We start from the raw sequence: 23,805 nt of genomic DNA, 5'->3' as shown, positions 1-23,805 counted from the left end.
AGAAAAAGCTTCAGAAAATAAGCTTATATATATATATACACATATATATGTATATATATATATGACTATCCTATACTATTCGTAATGGGAACTACACACCAAAGATTCAGAACTGAAGTATATAACATAAAACAAGAAGAACCAGAGGGGAAAACCACAAAAGCTAAACCCCGCCCCCCGCCCAAAACAAAACAAAACAAAACAGACACACAAGGACAAGGAAGCGATGGAAAAACCAAGCTACCAAAAAGCAAAAGATAAAATAGCTATAAGAAGACCTCATATTTCAACATTCACCCTGAATGTAAATGGACTGAACTCACCAATAAAAAGGCATAGAGTTGCAGAATGGATCAAAAAAACAAAACACAACCATATGCTGCCTCCAGGAGACACATCTCAGCTCCAAAGACAAATATAGACTCAAAACGAAAGAGTGGAAAATGATATTTCAAGCAAACGACATTCAGAGAAATGCAGGAGTAGAGGTACTAATTTCGAAGACATAGACTTCAAAATAAAAAAGGTAAAGAAAGATAATGAAGGACACTTCATAATGAGAAAAGGAATGATGCACCAAGAAGACATAACACTTATTAATAAATATGCTCCCAATCAGGGAGCCCTGAAATATGTAAAGCCATTACTAACAGAACTAAAGAGAGAAACAGACTAAAACACTATCATAGGTATTTACCCCCAAAGACTTGAAAACTCATATCTGAAAAGATATTTTCACACCGATGTTCATAGCAGCATTATTCATAGTGGCCAGCACATGGAAGAAACCGAAGTATCCTACGATAGATGATTGGGTAAAGAAGCGGTGGTACATATATACAATGGAATATTACTCAGCCATAAGAAGAGATGAAATACTTCCATTTGCAACAACATGGATGGACCTCGAGATAATCATGCTGAGCAAAATAAACCAGACGGATAAAGGTGAAAATCACATGACATTCCTTATATGTGGCATATAAACCTAAAAGCAACAAATGAACAGGACAATAAACAGAGACTCGTGGACATAGACTAGTGGTGGTTACCAGAGGGCAGGGGGTAGGGTGAGGGGGGAAGTAGACGGGGTAAAGGGGGTTAAATATGTGGTGACAGAAATCTTACTATGGTAGGTGAACATACAGTGTAAATATATATATGCCTTAATGTTAAAGTGTACAGCTGAAACGTATTGGATTTCATTAACTAATGTCAGCATAAAAATAAATTAATTAATTCAAAAAATTTTGGAGGTAGAGATGAGGTTAAGATCCCCTAGGTATAGCCAAATGCAGGCCCTACAATGAGGAGAAGCCTAGTGTCTTCAGAGAGTAGGAGATGGACTAGGTATGAAGGCAGGAGTGGCAATGAGAAAGGAGCCTTGGAGAACAAATTATAAGATGACTTTAAGACTGCACTCAGGAGTCAGACTGGTTCCCGAAGGTACTGGGCAGCCATGAAAAGTTGTAGAGCAATTCAGTGCCAGGGTAAAGGGTGACCTAGAAAGGTCATGAAACAATGAGAGGAGAGAGGAACCAGGAAAAACCTGGGTGCAGAGAGAAGAGTCAGCTGAGGAGGAGAGAACTCCAAAGAATAACACACATCTAGGGATGCCAATTAGGTGTTGGGTGAATGGGATGGCCAAGAGTTGAATCAACTATGACCTGGGTGGCGGGGGCTTCAAGAATGATGTTGTCTTTATCCGATACTGAGAAATCAAAAGGCTGAGCAGTTTTAATAAAGAGAAATGCTAACTCTTAACTGGGGTGTTACCTTTAATACCAGCAGAGGAAAGCTAACTAATTCAGGCACATGACCTACAGTGCATCAAAATGAATTTCCTATCCCCTTTGTAACACAAAACAAATCTCTTATGGCCTTTCTGCACTCCCAAGAAACAAGAGTGGTATCTTTTTAAGTGAAACAGGCAGGACTTAAAACAACATGTATACTAGTAATGCAAGACAGGGCAAATTTCCCCAAGTGATGGGGAGACCAAGCCCTGTACAGAGAGAAAGGGGCCTTTTGGCGGAGAATGAAGAAAGAATTCAATACACTTGCCAAAGTTAGAGTCAAAAGGAAAGTTTATTAGAAAAGGAGTAACACTCCACAGACTGAGTGTGGTCTCCTCTCAGAGGCAGAGAGTGAGAGGGACCAAGAGGGATTTGGAAATATAGTGAGTAGACGGTGGGCTGAGTGTTCAGGGAATTCAGTTTTTATATCACTCTTTTTAGTTCCTGTGAGTTATTGTTTAAAAGACTCTGTTAACCCATTTCCTTTGATATGGACATACAGTGAGGAAGGGGAAGAGTACTATCCAGAAAAGGTAAGAATATACAAAGTGAAAGGCCTGTTGGCAGTTTCCAGCCTTTGATCCTGAGGTTCCCCACGCTTTTTGCCATAGGCAATGACTCTTGGCTCCTGTTTCCCCTTCACAGGGGAATGGGTTGTTAGCAATCCCAGCAGAAACCTTACTCTGTTCTGAAGGTGTCCTCCTGGCCTGGCTGTAGGGCTGAGCAGCATATCGCAGTCTCTGAATGTGGCTTTAGTAACATTTTTAATTCTCTTGCCTCCTCCCTACACCATTAGGTCCATTTTTGTTAAAATTTATACCCATATATAAAACAACAGGGAGATGTTAGTGATGACTATCTCTGGTCATGCATCATGTGATTTTAATTTTTTTTTTTCTTTTATGTTAGTCTATTTCTAAATGTTTTACAAAGTAAGGATACACTGGTTTTTCTAATAGAAAAAAATTACTTAACCTAAGAGGCAGTGATGCCAGTCTTGAGACAGGGTTCAAGGAAGAGCAGGTGCTGTCATTTCAAGAACACTCAGCAAAAAGCCCATGGGCCCTCCCTGCAGGGCCAAGAACACCTTTCCTCCTTCCTTTTCTAGCCAGCTGATTCCATTTACCCTTCCAATCTGGCTCCCATGGCCTCTTCTCCAGGAAGCTTTCCTGATACATCCACCCCAGCACCCCTGCTCCAATGTTTGCCAGAAATTCTGGGACAGGCCCTTGAATCTGCATTTAGGTGGAACTTCAAGTGCATCTAATGCAGGTGATTTAGAGCCCACACTTTGAGGACATGGATCTTTCTTCTGGTCAAAATGAGAAAAGTCACCTCAAATTCCATTTTCTCACACAAGAACCCTACAATTAATAGTTTAGTTATAAACCAGTGGTTCTCAGCAAGGGGCAATTTTACCCCATCCCTCCAGGGAACAATGTCTGAAGAAATTTTTGATCGTCACAATTGAGAGGCTACTACTGGAAGCTAGTGAGTAGAGTCACGGATGCTGCTAAACATCCTAACAGTGCACAGGGCAGTCCCACAACAAGAAATGATCTGACCCAAAATGCCAATAGTGCTGAGGATAAGAAATCCTGAATATAAATGAAAGATTAAAAATCAGAAACCCTAAGCACCCAACGTCAGAAAGACTCCTTTGAGAAGTCAGGCTGGAAACCTGGAGAAGCCAGAGATTTTCCAGTCACAAAAAACTGGGTTCTGATTCTGGCACTGTCATTCACTTCACCGTCTCACTATGCTTACTATAAAATGAGAATAATCGTACTTGTCTGGAAGGTGCTGACAACAGCAATAATAGTACCATTCTTCATTGATTTTCAGATGCACATCACTCTTATTTTTTAACATGTCTAAAAATGGGGATGCATCTTTACAATTAATGCCATGGCATAGTTTAATTGCCTGAGTTTTATTATTGCTTTCAAATTCTCTATAGATAATGCACATTCTCCTTCTTGCTTGTGCCTGGGGGATCACTCCCACTGCCCTGCCTCCAGGCATCTGACCAGAAAAAGGAGATACATGCCCAAGGTCACCACCTAATTCAAGATGAAGACAAAGTTGAATTCAGTTATCTGACTGCAAAGCCTGGGTCTTTCTACTTCTCCCAGCATTCTCCTTCAAGGGCAGTTCAAAAGGTAACTTCCTGGAGTTGTTATAATATTGACACAAGTAAGACTCTAGAGGATCTCTGTAAAAATGTTAACACGGTGTCATGGTGGTGGGATTTTAAAAAATGTTTTCTGGGGTCGGGTGCCCATGTTGGCACCGGCCAGGGACAGGAGGTCCCGAAAAGTGGCGGAAGTGGAGGTGGTAGCTAATGTGCATGCACATAGACATGGAGTGGTGGTACTTCCTAAAACCTGAGTGCATCCTGGAGGGATGACTTACTACTGATACAGAAACCAATGTGTGCACCAGGAAAATTACATGAAGGAAATGAAGGGATGCTGGCTTTTATCTTGTTACTGGTGAGAAGCCACAGGCCTCTAGAAACATTTCAAATGAAACACAAATATCTGACTTACCAAAAGATCCTACATTTTCTGAATACCCAGCAATCTTTAATCAATAATACCTGACTTTTCTTGAAACTTTGTCCTTAGTGTACCAGAGCCCCAAGTTTATTTTGTGAAAATTTGTTTTCTTTAGTAATTCCTTTGTCACGTTGATGTTAAAAATTTGGGTCCATGACATCCAGACTTTGTCCTCTTCATTTCATGGCCTCACAGTCTGTGTAAAAAAATACCAAGAGATTTTCAGTGTGGAAAGCCAAGAGGCTCAGCAGTCTAGGAGTACCCACCACTGCCGCCCGTGCCCTACTGGCAGTGAAGCTAGGCCCTGCTCTCCACCTGTCTGACTTCTGTTTTTGACTCTCTCTTGGGTTCCAACTCACATTGGACTAGGCCCTGTCACGCTTCTGGGTTCTTGGGAAAAAAATAAGTCAAAGCAATTACCTACAAATGGTGTCCTTTCTAGTGATTCCAATCCCTGGCCAAGCTGGGCCACAGGTGGGCAGGCAGGTGTAATCATATGCACACACACAAAGGAAGAACTTGCAAGAGCTACAAAACTTTTGAAACACCAAAGCGATTGTTACGTAAAAATATCTAAATAGAAAATCATGTAATTGTTATCATTAGGTCAGTGCAGATTTTCTTTTAGTAGGTCTAGGGTGGTGCACAAGATCCTACATTACTAGCAAGTTCCAGGAAAAGCAAGCACACTTTGTATAGTGAGTATTAGGCTATATGCTAAGGCTACACACACAAAAAAAGCGTTTACTCCTGAATCCAGGAAGACTTTGACCACTGCTGGAAACACTACCGTGTCAACTTTTTTAGGCTCTCTGTCATCTGGCAGAAGGAAATACTCAATGTGGTAGAAACTGCGAAGCTTTGCAACAGGTTTCTCCATTGGGGGTATTTCCTACATTTTTCAATCAAACTTATATATTTTCCTTTATGACCTAGAAGATATAGATTTAATGAGTCTTGCTTTCACCTCTCATGGGAAAGCAGATCTGTTTCCACGGTTCTCTGGAAACAAGAAAGAGCCCCATGTTATGAAAGGCTGCAAACTGCCACACTGCTTGCCTGGCTTGAAGGACAAGATGCAGGTCAAGCCCTCCTAGTGAGCACAGTAGCAGGCTACTCTGGATGAGGACTAGGCACCAGGGTGCAAAATTTAAATGCGTGACTCTGACAGTGAGTGTCTCCTTATATTTTTTCACTTTAGGCGCTTCACCTGCCTCTAGCTAGTCTCAGCAGTAAGAAGCAAGTAAAAAAGAAAAATCATAGCACAGTGTGATTTATGCAATACCAGCAGCATAAATAAGGTTCTGAAGAACAACAGAGGAAGTAGGGGTAATCTCTTCCTGGGAGTGGTATGGGAAACTCCCAAAGGGACCTCAGCAGAGTCTTGTAGAAGCAAAGCTGACAGACATTTCAGGCAGAGGACAGAGCCCAGCAAAACCTCATGAGTGAAGCTGAACGAAGTAGGGTAGATGGGGTGAAAGAATGCAGAAAATAAAGCTGGGCATCAGCCAGAACCCAGGGCCTCCACTGCCTGCTCTTGACATTAAACTGAACTCTCCAGTCTAGGGCTTTGCACACCATAAGAAGATGCTTCAGGAGCTCCATAAATATTGAATCCAAATTTTATTCTATGAAAATGTAACTACTATATATAAAGCTGTAGTTTTCAAATTTTCAACTTTTTAACACCCAGCAGATTGCTTCTGTATTAATTCTGTGCCACCTGAAGAGTTAGCTTTTGTGCAGAGCTTGGAATATAGCTTCTCTAGCCAGTCCTTGGGAGACATTAGAATTTCTTGTGAAGTTGCAACTGATCAGAAATCTTGCTGCATTTTATAGGTCTGTGTTCTGATTCCATCCAAGGTGAACTAGCAAGTGGACATATGGACCCTCTTATTTCCTGTCAACAGGAGGGAAAATTGCTACAACCCGGTTGGTGGGCAATTTGACAGTATCTATAAGAAAATGTAAATGCATACAGTAAGTCCTCACTTAATGTCGTTGATAGGTCCTGGACTTTAAATGAACAACATATAATGAAACCAATTTTACCACAGGGTAATTGCTAGAAACAAGATTTAAGTCCCTATGGTATTTCATCAATGTTATAATGAAATGACTTAATGAAAACATTATTCAAGGACCTGCTGTACCTTAAACCCAGCAATTCCACGTTTTGAAATTCAGGCTACAGAAGTACCCCCACCCCCAACACACACCCAGAAATGTGCATACAAAGAGGGCTATTGCAGAATTGTAACAGAAAAAATTTGGAAACAACTTAAATGTCCTCCAGTAAGGACAGGGAAAAGTTAGGGAGTATTCTAAAAGCTTTGCTTCTTGGCAAATTGATGTTCTCCTGTTTCTCCAGGCACATAACAGCACGAAATCTCTCTCCCGGAAATCTCTCTCCCCTGGCTTCAGTGAATGTAGCAACAGTGTTCCTCAAGCATAGAGATTCTATTGTTATAAAATTTCTCTCAATTGTAATTTGAAGTTGCCTTATGTTATGGAAATATCTTGCTAAGTAAAACTACAAAGCAGGACAATTTCTAGTGGAAATCTCGCATTTTAAAATTCTGGTCAATCAGTACTGATTATAAATAGCTACTCATTTTCCCTTGGAATCTCAAATCTGTTTACATGCCACTGAACTCTCCTCCAAGATTTGGTATCAGTGATTTACTGGGCAGAGCAGTATGCAACAAGCCATTGATGCAATGGCCCGCTAGAGGGTGCATTCACACTTTCTCTCTCTCGCTCTCTCTCTAAATTAGAAACAGACAATAGAATACTATATAGGTGTTTCAAACAAAACAGCAAAGTAAAAACAAATATGCGTATTTCCTCTCAAACATCTAAGACATCGTCAATTTTTTTTTCAGTTCCCATTTACTTTTGGCTCTTGGGGCAATGGCATTTTTTCAACATGGAAAAAGCAAGTTCAGCACAAAACAGAAATTTGAAGTGTAGGATAGGATAAAACCAAGGGTAGGAGGTAAAAGTAATAGCAAAAGAGATGAGATGTTGCCAAAAGATGGTGTCCTGTACCCTCTCCTCTGGGGAATGACTCAGACATTTCAGTGGCAGTACATATTTTTCCATACACATACAGTGAGACCAATATTCTTTTGGGGGGGGGGTGAGAAAAGGTGGGAATGGGGAGGGCCTTTCTGGAGGTTTAGGGACAAAAAGTTCAATTAACCAAGAAGATAGATCAGTTCTAAATATGGTATACATCTAACCAAATAGCCTCCAAAATATCTGTAGTTGACAGCTACATGGGCAGGATGGTTTAAGTAGACATACAAAAAAAGTAGAGTACTTTTCTCTGCCCCTAATCTTGGAGTTCAACTATGTGACTTGCTTTGGTCAATAAAATGTTTGTAGGTGGGAGGTGCCCAAAGACTTGAAGAGTGCTTGGGTGACTGGGCTTGCCCTCTGCTGTATTTCTGCCTTTCCATAATATGAATGTGTTTGGGTTAACCATATGAGGAAGATGAGAGACACATGAAGCAAAGCAGAGCCACTGCAAGGAGCCCAGGCTGGATCAGCTAATGTGCTCATCCAGGAGAACAAGGGATTCCTATTTGAAACCACTGAATTGGGGAGCTTGATTGGGTTTGTTACACAGTATTGTTTCAGAAATAGCTAATTGAGATATCTTTAGACTCAGAGATTCAATACATCTGAAAATCTGTATTTTAAATAAGGAATTAGGTGATGTATAACCAGTCTTTGGGAACTAAGGCCTTAATCTCTCTGTCATTTCTTCACCTGCAAAAAGCAGAAATGACATCACCTACTTAGGGTTATTGAGAGGACTAAATATGTGAAGAGCACACAGTTTGCCTGTTTCAAAGTGGATCCCTAAAATTGCAGTTTCTTTCCTGACCTCTGCTCCTGGAATCCACCTACTGTGGGGAGCTGGTAGAGGGAGCATATGTGCCCTAAACTCCTGGTCATTAGTCCATCACTTTTTTGCAGAGGGTCTTGGAATTCTGCTCTGGCACTTATCAATATTCACTGCGAAGGCCAGTGAGATGATGAATTTACAGGGGACAACCTGAAACACATCAGTGTTGAAAGTGCTGGCAGGCCTCTCTAATGACTCGATGCTGCTGCACTGGTCAGAATCTGATTCCTGGGCCTGGGCCCTGACCTTCAGGTACTCCTCCTCATCACACTCGTTCACGGACTGGTAAAAGCTGTCCATGGAGGGCATGAGCCCCATACTCGCCCTGTCCTCATCCTCCCACTCTCAGTTAAGCAGTGACATGCTGAAGAATGTCCTACACACACAGCCCTCCTGGCTGGAAGAAAATAAAAGTCACTTTTGTCACCACCCTCTGCTCTCAGGAGATAAGCCCTTCCTCTTTCAGGACCACCCACCATTCTCCTCCCTCCCTTCCCTTGTCCTGTTCTGGGTTGAATGGCCAAGGCCTGGGACACTGCCTGACACAAGGTAGGGACTCAATAAAGGTGGAGAATGAATGGATGAACCACCGAGAATGGGGGCTGGCAGTAATCATGATATTGAATAACCTCACTTTCTCTGACTTGAGTCTCTTCTCTCCTCCAGCCCCAGCTGCTCCTCCTTTCATGAATCAGAAGTCAATCATCTGCCACTTCTGGAATATCTACCTCAGGTGAGTGTAGTTCCGCCCCCCGGAACCACAAGGGTTGGAGGAGAATTCCCTGTGCTTCCACTCAGGGAGGCCTTAGGGAGAGCTGCACCAAAACAAAATGTTTGTTTGCCATTTGGGGACAGGCAAACCACGTGCAGGGGACAGCATGTACAAATTCTGAGGGAGAGGAAAGGGGCAGTCGAAGGCTGAGGGAACTGAGAAGCCTGAGTGATGGGCTTTGGGGGCTGGAGGCAGGTGGGACACACGGTCACTTCGAGGCACCAACAGTATCTGCGAGTGGATGCACTAGGCAGCAGCCGGGGCTCGGACCGTAGCGCGTTAGTCAGCTCTCACATCCCCTGCACAGCCGCCTGGGCTTGGAGGCTCCCAAGGACACGGTCTGTCCACTGGGACAAAAAGGGCCAGTGAGGTCCGGCAGTGCAACTGTGTTTGACAGTTGCTAGGAGATGGGCATGGATAAGACCCCCAGGCCTGGGCTCCCCTGGGGGCAAGACTTTCTGTCTCAGACCTGCTGTACAGACAAGGTCTGGCAAGTTAAGTAGATGTATCCAAATTTAGAAATGAGTGCATTCATTCATTCATTCGTTCGTTCATTCATCTGCCCACTCATTCAATCTGTAAGGAATTCCTGCCCTGATTGTGAGCACCTATAACACCCCTAACCCTTACTTATAGTATGAGATAAAGGCAAAGGAAGTAATGGGCTCTGTAAACTCAGATCCCCCCACCCATCCCAAATCTCTCCCATATAGAGTTTCTGCTTTTGTCACTGAAGTCCTTAAAATACCGTGAAAATTCTATTAGTGATTGTGAGCTCCAACTCAGATGAGTACACCGAGGCTTAGAGAGGTACAGCGATTCACGTGAGGTCACACAGCAAGTGTGTGGCAGCACTGGATTGAAATCTAGACTATCTGATCCAAAGCCAGGGCTCTGCTATAAAATACCCACTACGCCCACCTCCATCTAGGGGCTGAGAGAGCCCTAGCTGCTTCTCCCATTGTAGAAGGCCACAAAACACCAAAGGGGATGCGTGGAGGGACACAAGGCAGAAGTGACTGGCACGAGGGGTAAGAGGAAGCCTTCATGAAAGAGGAGACAAAAGTCAAAACTTGGGGTTTGCCAGGCAGTGAAAGCAAGACAGATGGAACAGAGGGGTGAAAGCACATGGCAAATTTAGGCAAGAGTGGTGGGCAGGGCCTCTGGTACATAGCGAGGAGGGCAGGCATGGCGCTAAGACTGTGGGCATTATCTACTGACATTGCAGAAATAGAATGGATCATGCAAGACTACTATGAAAAATATATAACGCCAAATTTAATAACCTAGAATAAATGGACCAGCACTTAGAAAAACCCTCCCTAGATTGAATCAAGAAGAACTGGAAAATCTAAATGACCAATTAGCAGTATGGAAATTGAAACAATCATCTAAAACCTACCAAAAAGTAGAAGTCCAGGACCTGATGGCTTTACCAGTAAATTCTGCCAAACATTCAAAGATTTAATACCTATTCTCCTCAAACTCTTCCAAAAATTTGAAGAGGAGGCAATACTTCCCAACTGATTTTATGAGGCCAATATCACCCTGATATCAACACCTGGTAAAGATAACACACAAAAAAGAAACTACAGACCAATATCATTCATGAACATAGATGCAAAAATCCTAAGTAAGATACAAGTGAACCAAATATAGCAACATATTCAAAAGATTATACACCACGATCAAATGGGCTTCATCCCAGGGGCACAGGGATGGTTCAACATACGGGAATTGATTAATGTGATACACCACATAAACAAATTTAAAAAATAAGAACCATATAATCATATTGATAGATGCAGAAAAAGCCTTTGACAAGATACAGCACCCATTGATGATCAAAACACTTAAAAAAATTGGTATAGAAGGAAAATACCTTAACATAATAAAGGCCACATATGACAAACCATCAGCCAACATTACACTTACTGGAGAAAAACTAAAACTTTTCCTTTAAGATCAGGAACAAGACAAAGCTGTCTACTATCACCACCATTATTCAATATAACATTGGAGGTCCTAGCGAGTGCAATCAGGCAGGAGAAAAATATAAAAGGCATCCCAAATAGGAAACGAAAAAGTCAAAAGGTGATTATTTGCAGATGACATAATTCTCTATATATAAAATCCTAAAGACTCCACAAGACCACTACTAGAAACAATAAGCAAATACACTAAAGTTTCTGGATACAAAATCAATGTTCAAAAATTCATTGTATTCTTATAGTCTAATAAGGAATGGTCAGAAAAAGAGGTGGAAAAAATAATTCCTTTTGCAATTGCAACAAAATGAATAAAATGCCTAGGAATAATCTAACGAAACCTGTGAAGGACCTATATGATGTAAACTATAAGACCCTATTAAAAAAAATCAAAGAAGATACAAAGAAATGGAAAGATATTCCATGTTCTTGGTTGGAAGAATCAACATAGTTAAAATGACCTTATTACCTAAAGCATTATATAGATTTAATGCAATCCCCATCAAAATCCTATCAGCATTTTTAAAAGAAATAGAACACAAAATAATCAGTTTTGTATAGAAGCACAAAAAACCCCAAATTGCCAATGCTATCCTGAGAAAAAGGAATGAGGCTGGAGGCATCACTCTTCCCGACTTCAAATTATACTACAAAGTGACATTAATCAAAACAGCGTGGTATTGGCAAAAAAAACAGACACACAGACCAGTGGAACATAATCGAAAGTCCAGAAGTAAACCTATGTTTATATGGGCAAATAATTTTTGGTAAAAAAGCCAAAAACACACAGTGGAGAAAGGAAAGCCTCTTCAATAAATGGTGCTGGGAAAACTGGAAAGCCACCTGCAAAAGAATGAATCTAGACTGTTGTCTATCACCATACACCAAAATTAACTCAAAATGGATTAAGGACCTGAATGTAAGACCTGAAACAATAAAATGCATAGAAGAAAACATAGGAACGAAACTCATGGACCTTGGACTTAAAGAGGATTTTATGAATTTGACCTCAAAGGCAAAGGAAATAAAGGCAGAAATAAATGAATGGGACTACATGAAACTGAAAAGCTTCTGCACAGCAAAAGAGACCATCAACAAGGTAAAGAGACAACCATGCGAATGGGAAAATATATTTGCAAGCAATGCCTATCATAAGGGCCTGATATCCAAAATATACAAAGAACTCATGCAACTCAATAACAATAAAAAAAAAATGATCCAAAAAAAAAGAAAGGCAGATGACCTGAACAGACACTTCTCCCAAGAAGACATACAAATGGCCAACAAACATATGAAAAGATGATCAACATCACTAGCTATTAGGGAAATGCAAATCAAAACAAAAATGAGATATCATCTCACGCCTGTTAAATAGCTGTTATCAACAAGACAAGTAGTAACAAATGTTGGAGAGGATGCGAAGAAAAAGGAACCCTCATACACTGCTGGTGGAACTGCAAATTGGTACAGCCAGTATGAAAAACAGTATGGAGGTTCCTCAAAAAACTAAGAATTGATCTACCATATGATCCAACAATCCTTTTACTGGGTATTTACCCCAAAGATGAAAACTTATATCCAAAAAAATATTTGCACAGCCATGTTCATAGCAGCAGTATTCACAGTGGCCAGGACATGGAAGCAACCGAAGTGTCCTACAATAGAGGATTAGCTAGAGAAGCTGTGGTACGTATATACAATGGAATATTATTCAGCCATAAGAAGGGATGAAATACTGCCATTTGCGACAACCTGGATAGACGTCGAGATAATCATGGTAAGCAAAATAAGCCAGACTGACAAAGTTGAAAATCACATGATATCACTTATATGTGAGATATAAACCTAAAAGCAACAAATTAATAGGACAATAAACAGAAACTCATGGACATAGACAATAGACTAGTGGTTACCAGAAGGTAGGGTGAGGAGATGGGATAAAAGGGGTCAAATATTTGGATGAATGGATACAGATGTGGTATATATACACAATAGATATTATTTAGCCATATAAAAAGAATGAAACCTCACCATTTGAAACAACATGGATAGACCTTGAAGGCCTTATGCTAATAGAAATAAGTCAGACAGAAAAAAGATAAGTACTATACGATCTCTCTTATATGTGGTATCTAAGTAAGAAAAAAAAAAACTGGGGTCATGGATATTGAGAACAGTTGGTGGTTGCCTGGGGTGGGAGGTCAGGATGGATGAAGTGGGAAAATGGGGCCAAAATGTTCACAGTCCTGGGGATATAACGTATGGTATGGTGACTGTAGTTAATAATACTGTACTGAAAGTAGCTAGGAGAGTGGATCTTGAAAGATCTCATCACAAGAAAAAAATTTGTAACTATGTATGGTGACAGATGTTAACTACAGTATTGTGGTGATCATTTTGAAATATATACAAATGTCAAATTACTATGTTATACATCTGAAACTAATATTATTTTTCAATTGTACCTCAATAAACTATTATTATGTAAAAAAGATGACTCCAGTGAGTTCATGTAATTACTTGGCTCTTACATTATAGCAATTAGTTGCTTTGGGAATTTGGAGGTTTCAACATAGCATGTGTGTTATCTTATATGCTATTCAGAGTGGAATAGTGGGGTCTAAACCTCTAGAACGTGGATCCTAGGCTATTTTGACTTTTGAAACATAAAGGAAAATAAATTCGAAGGTATTTTGTTTTTGACATTATTAATTCTTCAGCTTTCCTAAGGGTTTGAAAGACTATCATCATTGGGACCAAGTCTAAATTTAAAAGCCCCTAATTTCTTAATTAAACATTTCAACATTAAAGTTTTTTTTTCATATTTCAGAGCCAGCAAAGATAAAATGATCCTAATTATAGAACTGGATACCTAAACTGTGTGAGCACTGGTGGTGAACATGTGACACACTCCCAAGAACTCCTAGAAAAACTTGTGAGAAGTTTTCAAGAGCCTGAGGTCTTTTTTTTTTTTTCAGTTGAAGTATAATTGACATATAACATTATATTAGTTCCAGGTATACAGTATAATGATTTGATATTTGTATATATTGCAAACTGATCACCACAATAAGTCTAGTTACCATCTATCACCACACATTTATCAGGTTTTTTTTCTTGTGATGAGAACTTTTAAGATATACTCTTGGCAAGTTTCAAATATGCAATACAGTATTATTAACTATCATCATCATGACTGTTCTCTCATTTATAGAATGGCCATCAAGTAACAAAAGTGAATTCATGGGTCTGTTTGGAGGATTAAATGATGTAACACATGTAAAGTACATAAAATAATGCCTAGTATAGAAAGCACTCATTAAATATTAGCTGCTGTTATCACTGTCTTTGAGGACACTTTTTCTAATGACCAAGATAAGGCTTAAAAGCAGTGTGGTAACCTGGGCCTCAATTAATCTGCCTGATGAATTTGACTGCCCCTAATAATGATGACTCTATATATTCTAGTTTTCTTTGAAATTTGGAAGATATTAGTTTAGGTATTGTTAATCGAGTGAAGTTTATTAATTAACACTGGTTACTGTAACAACACCACCCTGAAATGTCAGTAGCTTACTACAATACATATTTCTTGCTCATATTCAATGTGGGTGTCCCTATTCTTCCTCTGGCTTTCCTCCATATGGTTGACTCAAAGACCTAGGTTCTTTCCATCTTGTACTGCCAGACTCTAGGGTATATTATCCTCTGCTTCCAGCTGGCGTGAGAGGCAGCAACGAAGAAAGACCATTAGTTTCTTAAAAACTGGACATAAGTAACATAGTACTTCCATTCACATTATGCTAGGAGAACATTATTCTGGATGTAGGGGAGGCCTTTCACTGACAATTGGGATATAATATCCCTGAAGAAGGGATATACTTTTCTGGTTACTAGTTGTCTCTGCTATAACACTTCTTCCAAATAATAGATAATACAGTTGAAGGTCAGTTGGGAGGGCACTTGCCCACAATCACACAGCTGACAAGTGGCAGAATTGGGACCAAGTCTCTCTCCTCATGATTACTTTTCATGATCTTTCCTACATCTTGTTCTGTCTCCTACCTATGCAACAGGCTATGTAGTCTTAGGGGCTTTTCCAAAATGTTCAACTGTGCCAGGGGTCTCTCATTTAGGAGGCTACTGATCCCAAACCATAGCAGAAGCAATGAGATGTGAGTTCTAGGACACAGCCCCAGATCTGTGGCCACGATCACACCCTATTTATTTTAGAAAATACTGTGTGCCAAGAATCACAATACCTCCTGTATTAGTCTGCTAGGGCTGCTGTAACAAGGAGCCATAGAATAGATGGCTTAAACAATTTATTTCCTAACAGTTTTGCAGGCTAGAAGTCCAAGATGAAGGTGTTGGCAGGGTTGTTTCCTTCTGAGAATCTATTCCAGAACTAGCTTCTTGTGGTTTGCTGGCAATCTTTGATGTTCCTTGGCTTGTAGAAGTATTATCTGGATCTCTGCTTCATCTTCACATAGCATTCTCCTTATGTGCATATCTATGTCCAAATTTCCCCTTCTTATAAGGGCACCAGTCACATTGGATTAGGGGTCCACCCTATTTCACTATGACCTCAGCCTACCTTGCAATAAAATGCAATAGGAAATCTTTCCAAACAAGGTCACATTTGGAAGTAATGGGGGTTAGGACTTCTACAAATGAATTTTGGGGGTACACAATTCAACCTATAACACTTGTCAATCCCAAGAAAGAAGGTATCTAACAAGGTGGCTAACTGGGCTAAAACAGAGCCTAGCTGCCTTTTCTAAACAGGGGCTTCTCATGCAAGCCACACTTTAGGGAGAAGCCTGCACTGAACTGCCTGTTTGCACTGTGTTCCTGCCATCTGAGCCAACCCTTATAAAGGAGTTCCTGGAATTGTATTTCAACCCATAGGGCTGAGATATTCCCCTTCCAATTGAAGTCGCACAGTTTTAGCCCCATTAGCATCTTCACTGACTAATTAGAGCTGCTCCACTCCAAACAATCAGGACAGTGCTTTTTGGGCCAATCAGACTATGAAGATTTGGAGTCCTCATGTGCATCCTCAAACCAATCAGGGACCTGTGGCAGGCCTTCTCTCTATATGTCAGTTCTCCTCTCCACACTTTCCCTTTGCACTAAAGACTGTGTTTCTTCAGCTGGAGTTGAAACACCGAAGACATCTTGCCACACTAGAGTGGAGCAGACTGGAGCAGATGAAGAGGAGCAGAGCAGGACACAGCTGAATGGACAGGTCCAGAGCAGGGCAGAGCTATCTCACTTGAAGGCCACCTTGCAGCTGTGGTATTCCACAGCCATGTTGTATCATAATTGAGCTGTAAAGCTATTGAGCTGTCTTCCGGCCATGCTGTTCTGCAGCTGTGCTTTACCATAATTAAGTTGTTTGCACTGAATAGTTTCCTTCTTCATCGCACCCCCAATTGGGGATTCCTGTTGGCATTGAATAAGCGCCAATGACCATGAGTTGACACACTCCATTACCTTTGTGGCTTTCAACAAGCTAGTGACTTCCATGTTTCCATGACTAATGTACCCCAAATGGGAACAAATATAAATCAAAAGGGAAGGAAGTAATAGTAGATATTAATAGTATAATTTAGTGTATGAGACAAAGGATCCTCTGAAGGACACCTCTATAGGCACAAATCTTTGATCTCTAAACAATAATGTGTCAATTTCTCTCAGCAGGAAATCAATTGGTGATAAAAGCTGCAGAACTTATTTGTGCCCTCTTGTTAGGATATTGACTGCTTTGAGGCAGGAACCTTCACTAGACTAACCCATATTTCACATAACTGATTATTGATCTTATAGCCTTGGAACAGAAGACAACTCTCCTTTCTTTTCTCTAATTCTATAAGTAAATTTCTCTATTGGCTTCTGATTTTGCAGCTTTATCTCTGGAGTATCTAGTAGTTTTCTACTGAGACAGTCCTTGAGACCCAAACCAAACATCCTGGTATACTAACATTATGGCCAAGTAAGAGTATCAGCTTATTTGGTGGTAATTTATACATGGGAATCAGTTGTATTGATGTGACTCATACAGGAAGAACACTGAGACACAGGCATACCTCAGAGATATTGTAAGTTTGGTTCCAGACCACTGCAATAAAGCGAATATTGCAATAAAGCAAATCACACAAATTTTTTGGTATCCCTGTGCATATAAAAATTATGTTTAAACTGTAGTCTATTAAGTGTACATAGCATTACACCTAAGAAAACAATGCACATACCTTAATTAAAAAATACTTTATTGCTAAAGATGCTAATCATCATCTGAGCCTTTGGTAGGTTGTAATCATTTTGCTGGGTCTTGCCTCAATGTTGATGGTTGCTTACGGATAGGGGTGGTGGTTGCTGAAGGATGGGGTGGCTATGGCAATTTCTTAAAATAAGACAACAATGGTGGTGCTCTTTCTACCACATCTGTAGTTACTTCCTGCACTGTAGTCTTGAGCCTTCAAAGTCATCTATGATGGTTGGAATCAACTTCTTCCAAACTCCTGTTTATGTTGATACTTTGACCTCTTCCCATGAATCACAAGTGTTTTCAATGGCATCTAGCATGGTGAATCCTTTCCAGAAGATTTTCAATTTACTTTGCCCAGATCCATCAGAGGAATCACTATCCATGGCAGGTATAGCCTTATAAATTGCATTTCTTAAATAATAAGACCATAACAAATATAATCACAATGAAAAGTTTGAAATATTGCAACAATTACCAAATGTGACACAGAGATGTGAAGTGAGCAAATGCCATTGGAAAAATGGCACCAATTAGATTTGTTTGGTGCATGGTTGCCACAAACCTTTAATTTAAAAGTTATTGGCAAAGCACAATAAAGCAAAGCACAATAAAACAAGGTATGCCTGTACTCAGTGAGGGTGTTCTAAACACTGAATATAGGAAATTTTATGTCTACAGCAAGGTTTAAAAATGACATTCTATTTTTCATAGGCTAATACGTATAAGATGGAAAACTGTAGCTATTTTTCATTTTTATATTATTAAAGAAAAAACTTCATTTAGTGTTCTAGAGGCTTTCATATGGATTATTTTACTTACTCCTCATAAAAGTCCTGTGAGATTAGTGGTATTACACTCATTTTTACCGATGAGGAAACTAAACCTTGAAACTGGCTTAGTAGAAAACTTTTTCCACTATACACTCTACTGAGTACTTAAAAATTATGCCATACATTTTTTCTAATTTTTGCTTTGGAAACTGCCACTGAATTTCTCACGTGCTTAAATGCATACTAAACAGGAACCAACGCATTAGCAGATTACTTGATCGATCTCACGTTTGTTTTGAGCTCAAACTCAAAACACAGGTTTTGCAATGTCACAAAGGCAGCTGTTTCCAATGAGAAGCTGAATGCTCAAACAGGCATATATGACTACTGATAAAGAAACCAGGTTGACAAATCTTTACAACTCAAAGACAAAATAGAAAATAGATTGCAGAAGATGCTTGCAAATAAATTGCAGCCAAAAAAGTTTTTGAGCTCTCCTCCCCTGATGCTGTGTCAAGTTTTTACCCAAACAAGTAAACTTTACTGGGTCAGCCATAACACCGTTGAGATGAATGAAATTTCCTACCATTCTCTAGGAGTTCCCATAACGGAGGCAAAAAGCATTTCTCAATACTGTGGAAAATGCTATAGCCAGAGTATAAGTCCAATGGGAGGTAAGAAGAGAGAAAATCTTCGTGGAGGAAGCTGACTTAAGGACCACTAGGAAGTGCCCAGTTGGCCCGGATAGAGGCAACGCTGGACTGTGCAGTGTCTCCGCGATGCGGGCTCTCCTCCCTAGGCCCTATGGCCTTTCCCGACCTGTCCCACTAATTATTGTTCTCAGTCTGTTAAGGGTGGAAAATTTTCAAGTGAGCAAACTAGCTAAGTCAGCTACAGGGAAGAAATATCTTTAGATATCAGAAGTTGTCCTACTTGCTTGTGTGTGGTTTAGGAAGTGTATTGTATAAAATATGTAGATGGCCAACGTCTGCTTCTGTAATCCATTTACTTGTTAATTAAGGGTGTTGTTCCGGGCAAAGATATGCTAAAAGCCAACTTCCACTTCTGTAATCTGCTGGCTTGTTCAGGAGACCACCAGGATATGGTCTTGAGCTTTATCAGCTGCCTGCTCCGAAAGCTCGGGGCTGATCTCCTCTAGCCCTGCGTGGTAGAGAGTCAGTTGCCGGCCGGCTAATAAAGGCTCATAATTAATCTCAATTGTCTCCGTGGGTCTCAGAATCGTTCGCGCCATAACAAGTCCCGGTTCCCTCTGTAGCTCCTCTTCCTTTGCATGCCCATTTAAGTTGGTGTTTCCTAGGGATAGTTGTAACTCAGGGCTTTATCCAGACCTCTCTCCGGTGGAGCACCCCTTTTCCTTTTCCAAAAACAAAGAAACAAATAAACTACATAACATATACATAAGCTATGAATCAAAACAAAATGAAGCTCACGAATCCACATCCACCTATGAAATGTAACAGTACTCATACTGTGGGTGCCCCTCCTGAGGTAATAACATGATATTTTCCCATTCTCTTGCTTTTCTTCAGTTTTACCACGTATTCGTCGCCCTAACTAGCGAGAGGAGGCAGCTAGGTCGCCACTTAGGTCCCGGTACTCCAAAGAACCTCTCCAAGCTGGCATTTATGCAAACAACCGCTGGTATTTGAAAACAAAACCCTCCCTCCGCCCCACTCCGCAAGCCTGACGGTGAGACCATCCAGCCGGTGACCGCCCCGCTCCTCTGGTATCCTCCCCGCGTGAGGCCGCGCAGGCGCAATGGCGGCCGGCAGGGCGGCGCAGGCCAGTGGCGTCATCTGGCGGGGCGGTGTAAGCCAGTGGCGTTGTCTGGCGAGAGCCAGGTGCATATCACTGAGGCACGGAGAAGGTGGTGGTTGTGGTGAGAGCGTGAAGGATTTGGGGCAGTATGGGCTGCTGCGGGTTATTCTTGCGCACGACAGCGGCGGCGCGTTCTTACCGGGCTCTAGTGGGCTTCACTGAGAGTCGGCGCCCGCTGCGCACCTGTCCGCCGAGCCGAGCTTTCGTCAAGGAGCTCTTCCTGGGCAGAATCGAGAAGGTAACGCAGTGTCTGGATCTGCTTCCTGATTTTTGCCCTTATTAGGAAAGACTGGGATCGAGCTTTGTCCGTGTCCGCATACCCGCTTGACAGATACACTTGAGGGGCGGGGCGTGCTAAAACTCCAAATTTCTGAGTTCCACTGGATCATGTAATTTTTTCCAGGGAAAGAGAAGTGTCTTTCCAGGGTAGGGGGCCCTGAGAATCTATGGTTTTGACAAGTGTTCCAGTTAATTCTTCTCAGGTCATTTGGGAAATACTAGGCGAGGCGATTCAACCCACCACTCGGCGTCTGGCCCCCAAATGTGTAGGGCTTCCTCTCTGAATCCTAAACAAAACTCGGACCATGCCGCTCCTCTGTCAGCTTCCAGAGGCCCCTAAGCATCCACAGCTGAGTCCCAGCGCCTCACCTTTGTTCCGCCAGGGGAGGAACGTACAAGGCCCAAAGGTTTAAGCAAGGGTAGCAGAGTGACAGACTGAGCCGAAGATGGCATCAGCCCCGAATGCGATGGGACCTAAAACTTATATGGGGCTTGAGGCGGGCCTTTTGGCCGGAATATTTTGGGCGTGTATATTGGCGGGGAAGGGAGCAGAGCCCAGTGAAACGGGAGGAGAGAATGTAGCGTTGCCAAACCTGATGCAAGGTCCGGTTTCCACACAAAGATAAGGGAGAAGTCAGGTTCCCACACTACAGGGATGGGGGGATAGGGCCTTCCTAGACCTAACAAACCTGCCATTTAGGTTCTCTTGCAGTCTGGCTCCAAGGTGCTTTTCCCACCTTATCCCCTCCACTGGTCACACTACCTAGTAGTAACCCAGCTCTTACCCAACAGTAATATTAAGCATTCAACCACATTTACTCTCCTTCCTGTAACAGTGCCCATATGGTCTGCATTCTCTTACTAGATGAACTGTCTTATAGCAAAGGCCAACTGCGTTACTAGACTTCATGTCTTACCTGCTCAAGGACATTGATCGAGTAATTCTCACCTTTTCATCTACATCATCAATTGTTCCTTCTCTCCTGCATCTTGAACTCATACCTTTCAGGTTTTCGTACTTTACAATCTACTATACTGCTCTTATGAAAGTAGTAATGACCTTTGTTTTGCGTTGTCAAATCTAGAGGTCTGTCCTTAGTCCTCATTTTACTTGACTCATCACTGGCATCCGACAGTCTCCTGGCTTCGAAAAAACCATTCTCTCCTAGTTTTTCTATCTACTTCACTAATAGATCTTTTTCAGCCTCCTTTGCTTGTTCCTTCTTAGCTCCTTGACCTCTAAACATTGGCCAGCATTTTCAAACAGACTGAGGTTCAGTCTGTAGACTTCTGTAACCCCACTTTGGATGATTTAATTCAGTATTATGGCTTTAAATACCATTAACATCCTGATGTCTCATATATTTCTCCAGCTCCGATTTCTCCCCTGAACTTGACTCCTTTTATGTCTACCTTTCTACCAAAAGCTTCACTCAAATTTAACATATCCAAAACTGAGTTCCTGGTTTCCCCACCCAACCCTGTTTCTCCCACCAGTCTTTATCATAGATTTCCCTGACTCTATTGTTCACCTTGTTCAGGCCAAATACCTGGAGTCACTTTTGATGTCTCTTCTAATCCTCCACAACTACTCTGACAGCAAATCCTGTTTTCTCTAGTTTATATTTAGAATCTGAACACTTTTAAGCACCTCCACCATGATTGGTTCAGGTCAACATCAACTCTCACAGCATAATTGGGGTTTGAGCAGGAATGTGACATCAGAGATACTTAGGCTCTTAGAATAGAAAGAGACCTTCAAGATCATCTAGACCTGTAGTTATCACATTGCCCTTAGTTGGACCCTTGCTATTCAAGGAAGTGCCCCTGAGGCTGCTGCTGGGACCATTGGGAAGTCCAGTGGGAGATATTTGTGTGACCTTTCTCCCCATTTGTAGTCTCAACCAGGGCAGCTTTATCTGTTTTATGCATTTGGTGTTTGCACTAGATTTAACTAAAAGAGATGTTTCACTGCTTTAAAAAATTTGAAAGCTGCTGATGGAAATTCAGCCCAGCACCCATGAGGCCCCCCATTCAGGTTTTGAACATTGATGTCAGAGATTTGTTCTTATGTGCACCTGAGATCTCTGTCCCTGTAGCAGTTATCCTTTGCTTGTACTTGAGGGCCAACTAGTTCCCAGGCTGTTCTCTTTTCTCATCTGGAGTGCTCACTGGCACTGTTGTGGAAAAATCCCAAAAGCTCCAAAACCCAGTCCAACGAAAAACTAAGCAGTTCACTCAGAGAGGAGAATTGAGAATTTATTATGGCAGTCCCAGATGAGCTCTGAAGATCTGGGCAGTGGGCTCAGTTGAAACATTTTACATAATCTGATTGGTCAGTTTGAACATAAACCGTTACATACAGCAGGAGTTGCTATGCAAATTCCAAGCAGTAACATAGAGAAGGGCAGGGATTGCTATGGAACCAGTAAACAAATTGTTACAGGGAGCAGGAGTTATTGGGGTACAAAGTGCTACATGAGGCGGGAGCTGCTAAGGTACAAACAGTTGCATTGGTGGAACAAAGGCACAAACAGTTACATCTGCAAGTCGAGCAAACCTCACGGGAGCTTTTGCATAAGCCCTTGCATGCAGCAAACATTTGCAGAAAGCAAGCATATTTACAGAAGCAGAAAGCTGATTAGTTTTTAATGAAGTTGCCCAAATTTCCTCTTCAGTACCAGAATAATCTAATCTTACTCTAACACAGCTCATTGCACAAGGCCCAGGTGAATCCATGAGGCTGTGAAAGCTAGTACAATGGATTGAGCCTCTATATATTCAGCTAAGGAGCTGGCTTTGTTCTGAAAGGCTGGAGAATGATTAGAGTCTCAGCATATTTTCCTTCTAGACAGTCTTGAAAGCAGGACCAGGAATAGCCTGGAGGCAGGAATTTCTTTAAGTCAGCTGTCACTTTTGTATAGTGACCAACCTGTAAGCTTATAGTCATGAGTCTTGAGAGGAGAAAACAGATTTGGGAGCATATTACTAGAGTGGACAGTCTCTGGTGGAAGATTGAGGACTCCTGCTTTGAACACCTTATCCTGAGACACATGGTGAGAGGTGCCATGAAGAGAGGCAGGGCTTCTAGGGGGTTGGCAGCTTGTGATCTGGGACATCATTTCTCAGCAGCTGTGGGTCCAAGTCCAAATACCCATTTTACGATGGCAGGGCTATCTGGAACCCCCAAAGCCAGAGGGGCTAAGAACACAACAGGATATTTTTAGGCAATATAATAGTGATAGCCCAGTGGGGAATCCTTGGCCAATCAGAAATATTGGCCACTCATTGGTTTGAGACAGATTGGAAGCTAATTTGTTTTCCATGGTATGAGGTGGAGGCAAGAGCCAGTATCTGATACAAATAATTACAGTTACTTTACATACTAGGAAATATCTCTTTTGAGCCTCACAGCTACCCTCTGAGGTATCTGTAACAGAAGAACTGATACTGAGAAAGGCTATGTGGCTTACCCAAGTCACACATCTAAGAAGTGGCAGAGCCAGGGCTGAATTAAGGTTGATCTAGTTCAACAGCTGAACTTCCTCCAGTGACTCCATTACCTCACACGCTCAGTGCAAGTAACAGATGTCATTAATCAGGAGAGATG

The 23,805-nt window shown here is 41.5% G+C and overlaps 1 protein-coding gene and 1 pseudogene across 1 annotated transcript in view; one reads left to right on the top strand and one right to left on the bottom strand.

Annotated features, from left to right (window-relative positions):
- Positions 1-4,277: 4,277 nt before the first annotated feature.
- On the bottom strand, positions 4,278-9,972 carry LOC120622098 (uncharacterized protein CFAP92-like; annotated as a pseudogene).
- A 9,911-nt stretch (positions 9,973-19,883) lies between these two features.
- Positions 19,884-23,805, top strand: part of ACAD9 (acyl-CoA dehydrogenase family member 9) — a 44,189-nt gene continuing 40,267 nt past the window's right edge. Inside the window, exon 1 of the mRNA XM_039886569.1 lies at positions 19,884-20,154. Coding sequence (XP_039742503.1) covers positions 20,005-20,154 — 150 coding nt within the window. The 5' untranslated portion in view covers positions 19,884-20,004. The remainder of the gene's footprint in view (positions 20,155-23,805) is intronic.

The sequence above is a fragment of the Pteropus medius genome, unplaced genomic scaffold, assembly GCF_902729225.1.
Source record: "Pteropus medius unplaced genomic scaffold, Ma_sr-lr_union100, whole genome shotgun sequence".
In the NCBI taxonomy this organism is placed as follows: Eukaryota; Metazoa; Chordata; class Mammalia; order Chiroptera; family Pteropodidae; genus Pteropus; species Pteropus medius.
The sequence above is the reverse complement of the archived record's forward strand: the minus strand, read 5'-3'. Positions and strand labels throughout refer to the sequence as shown.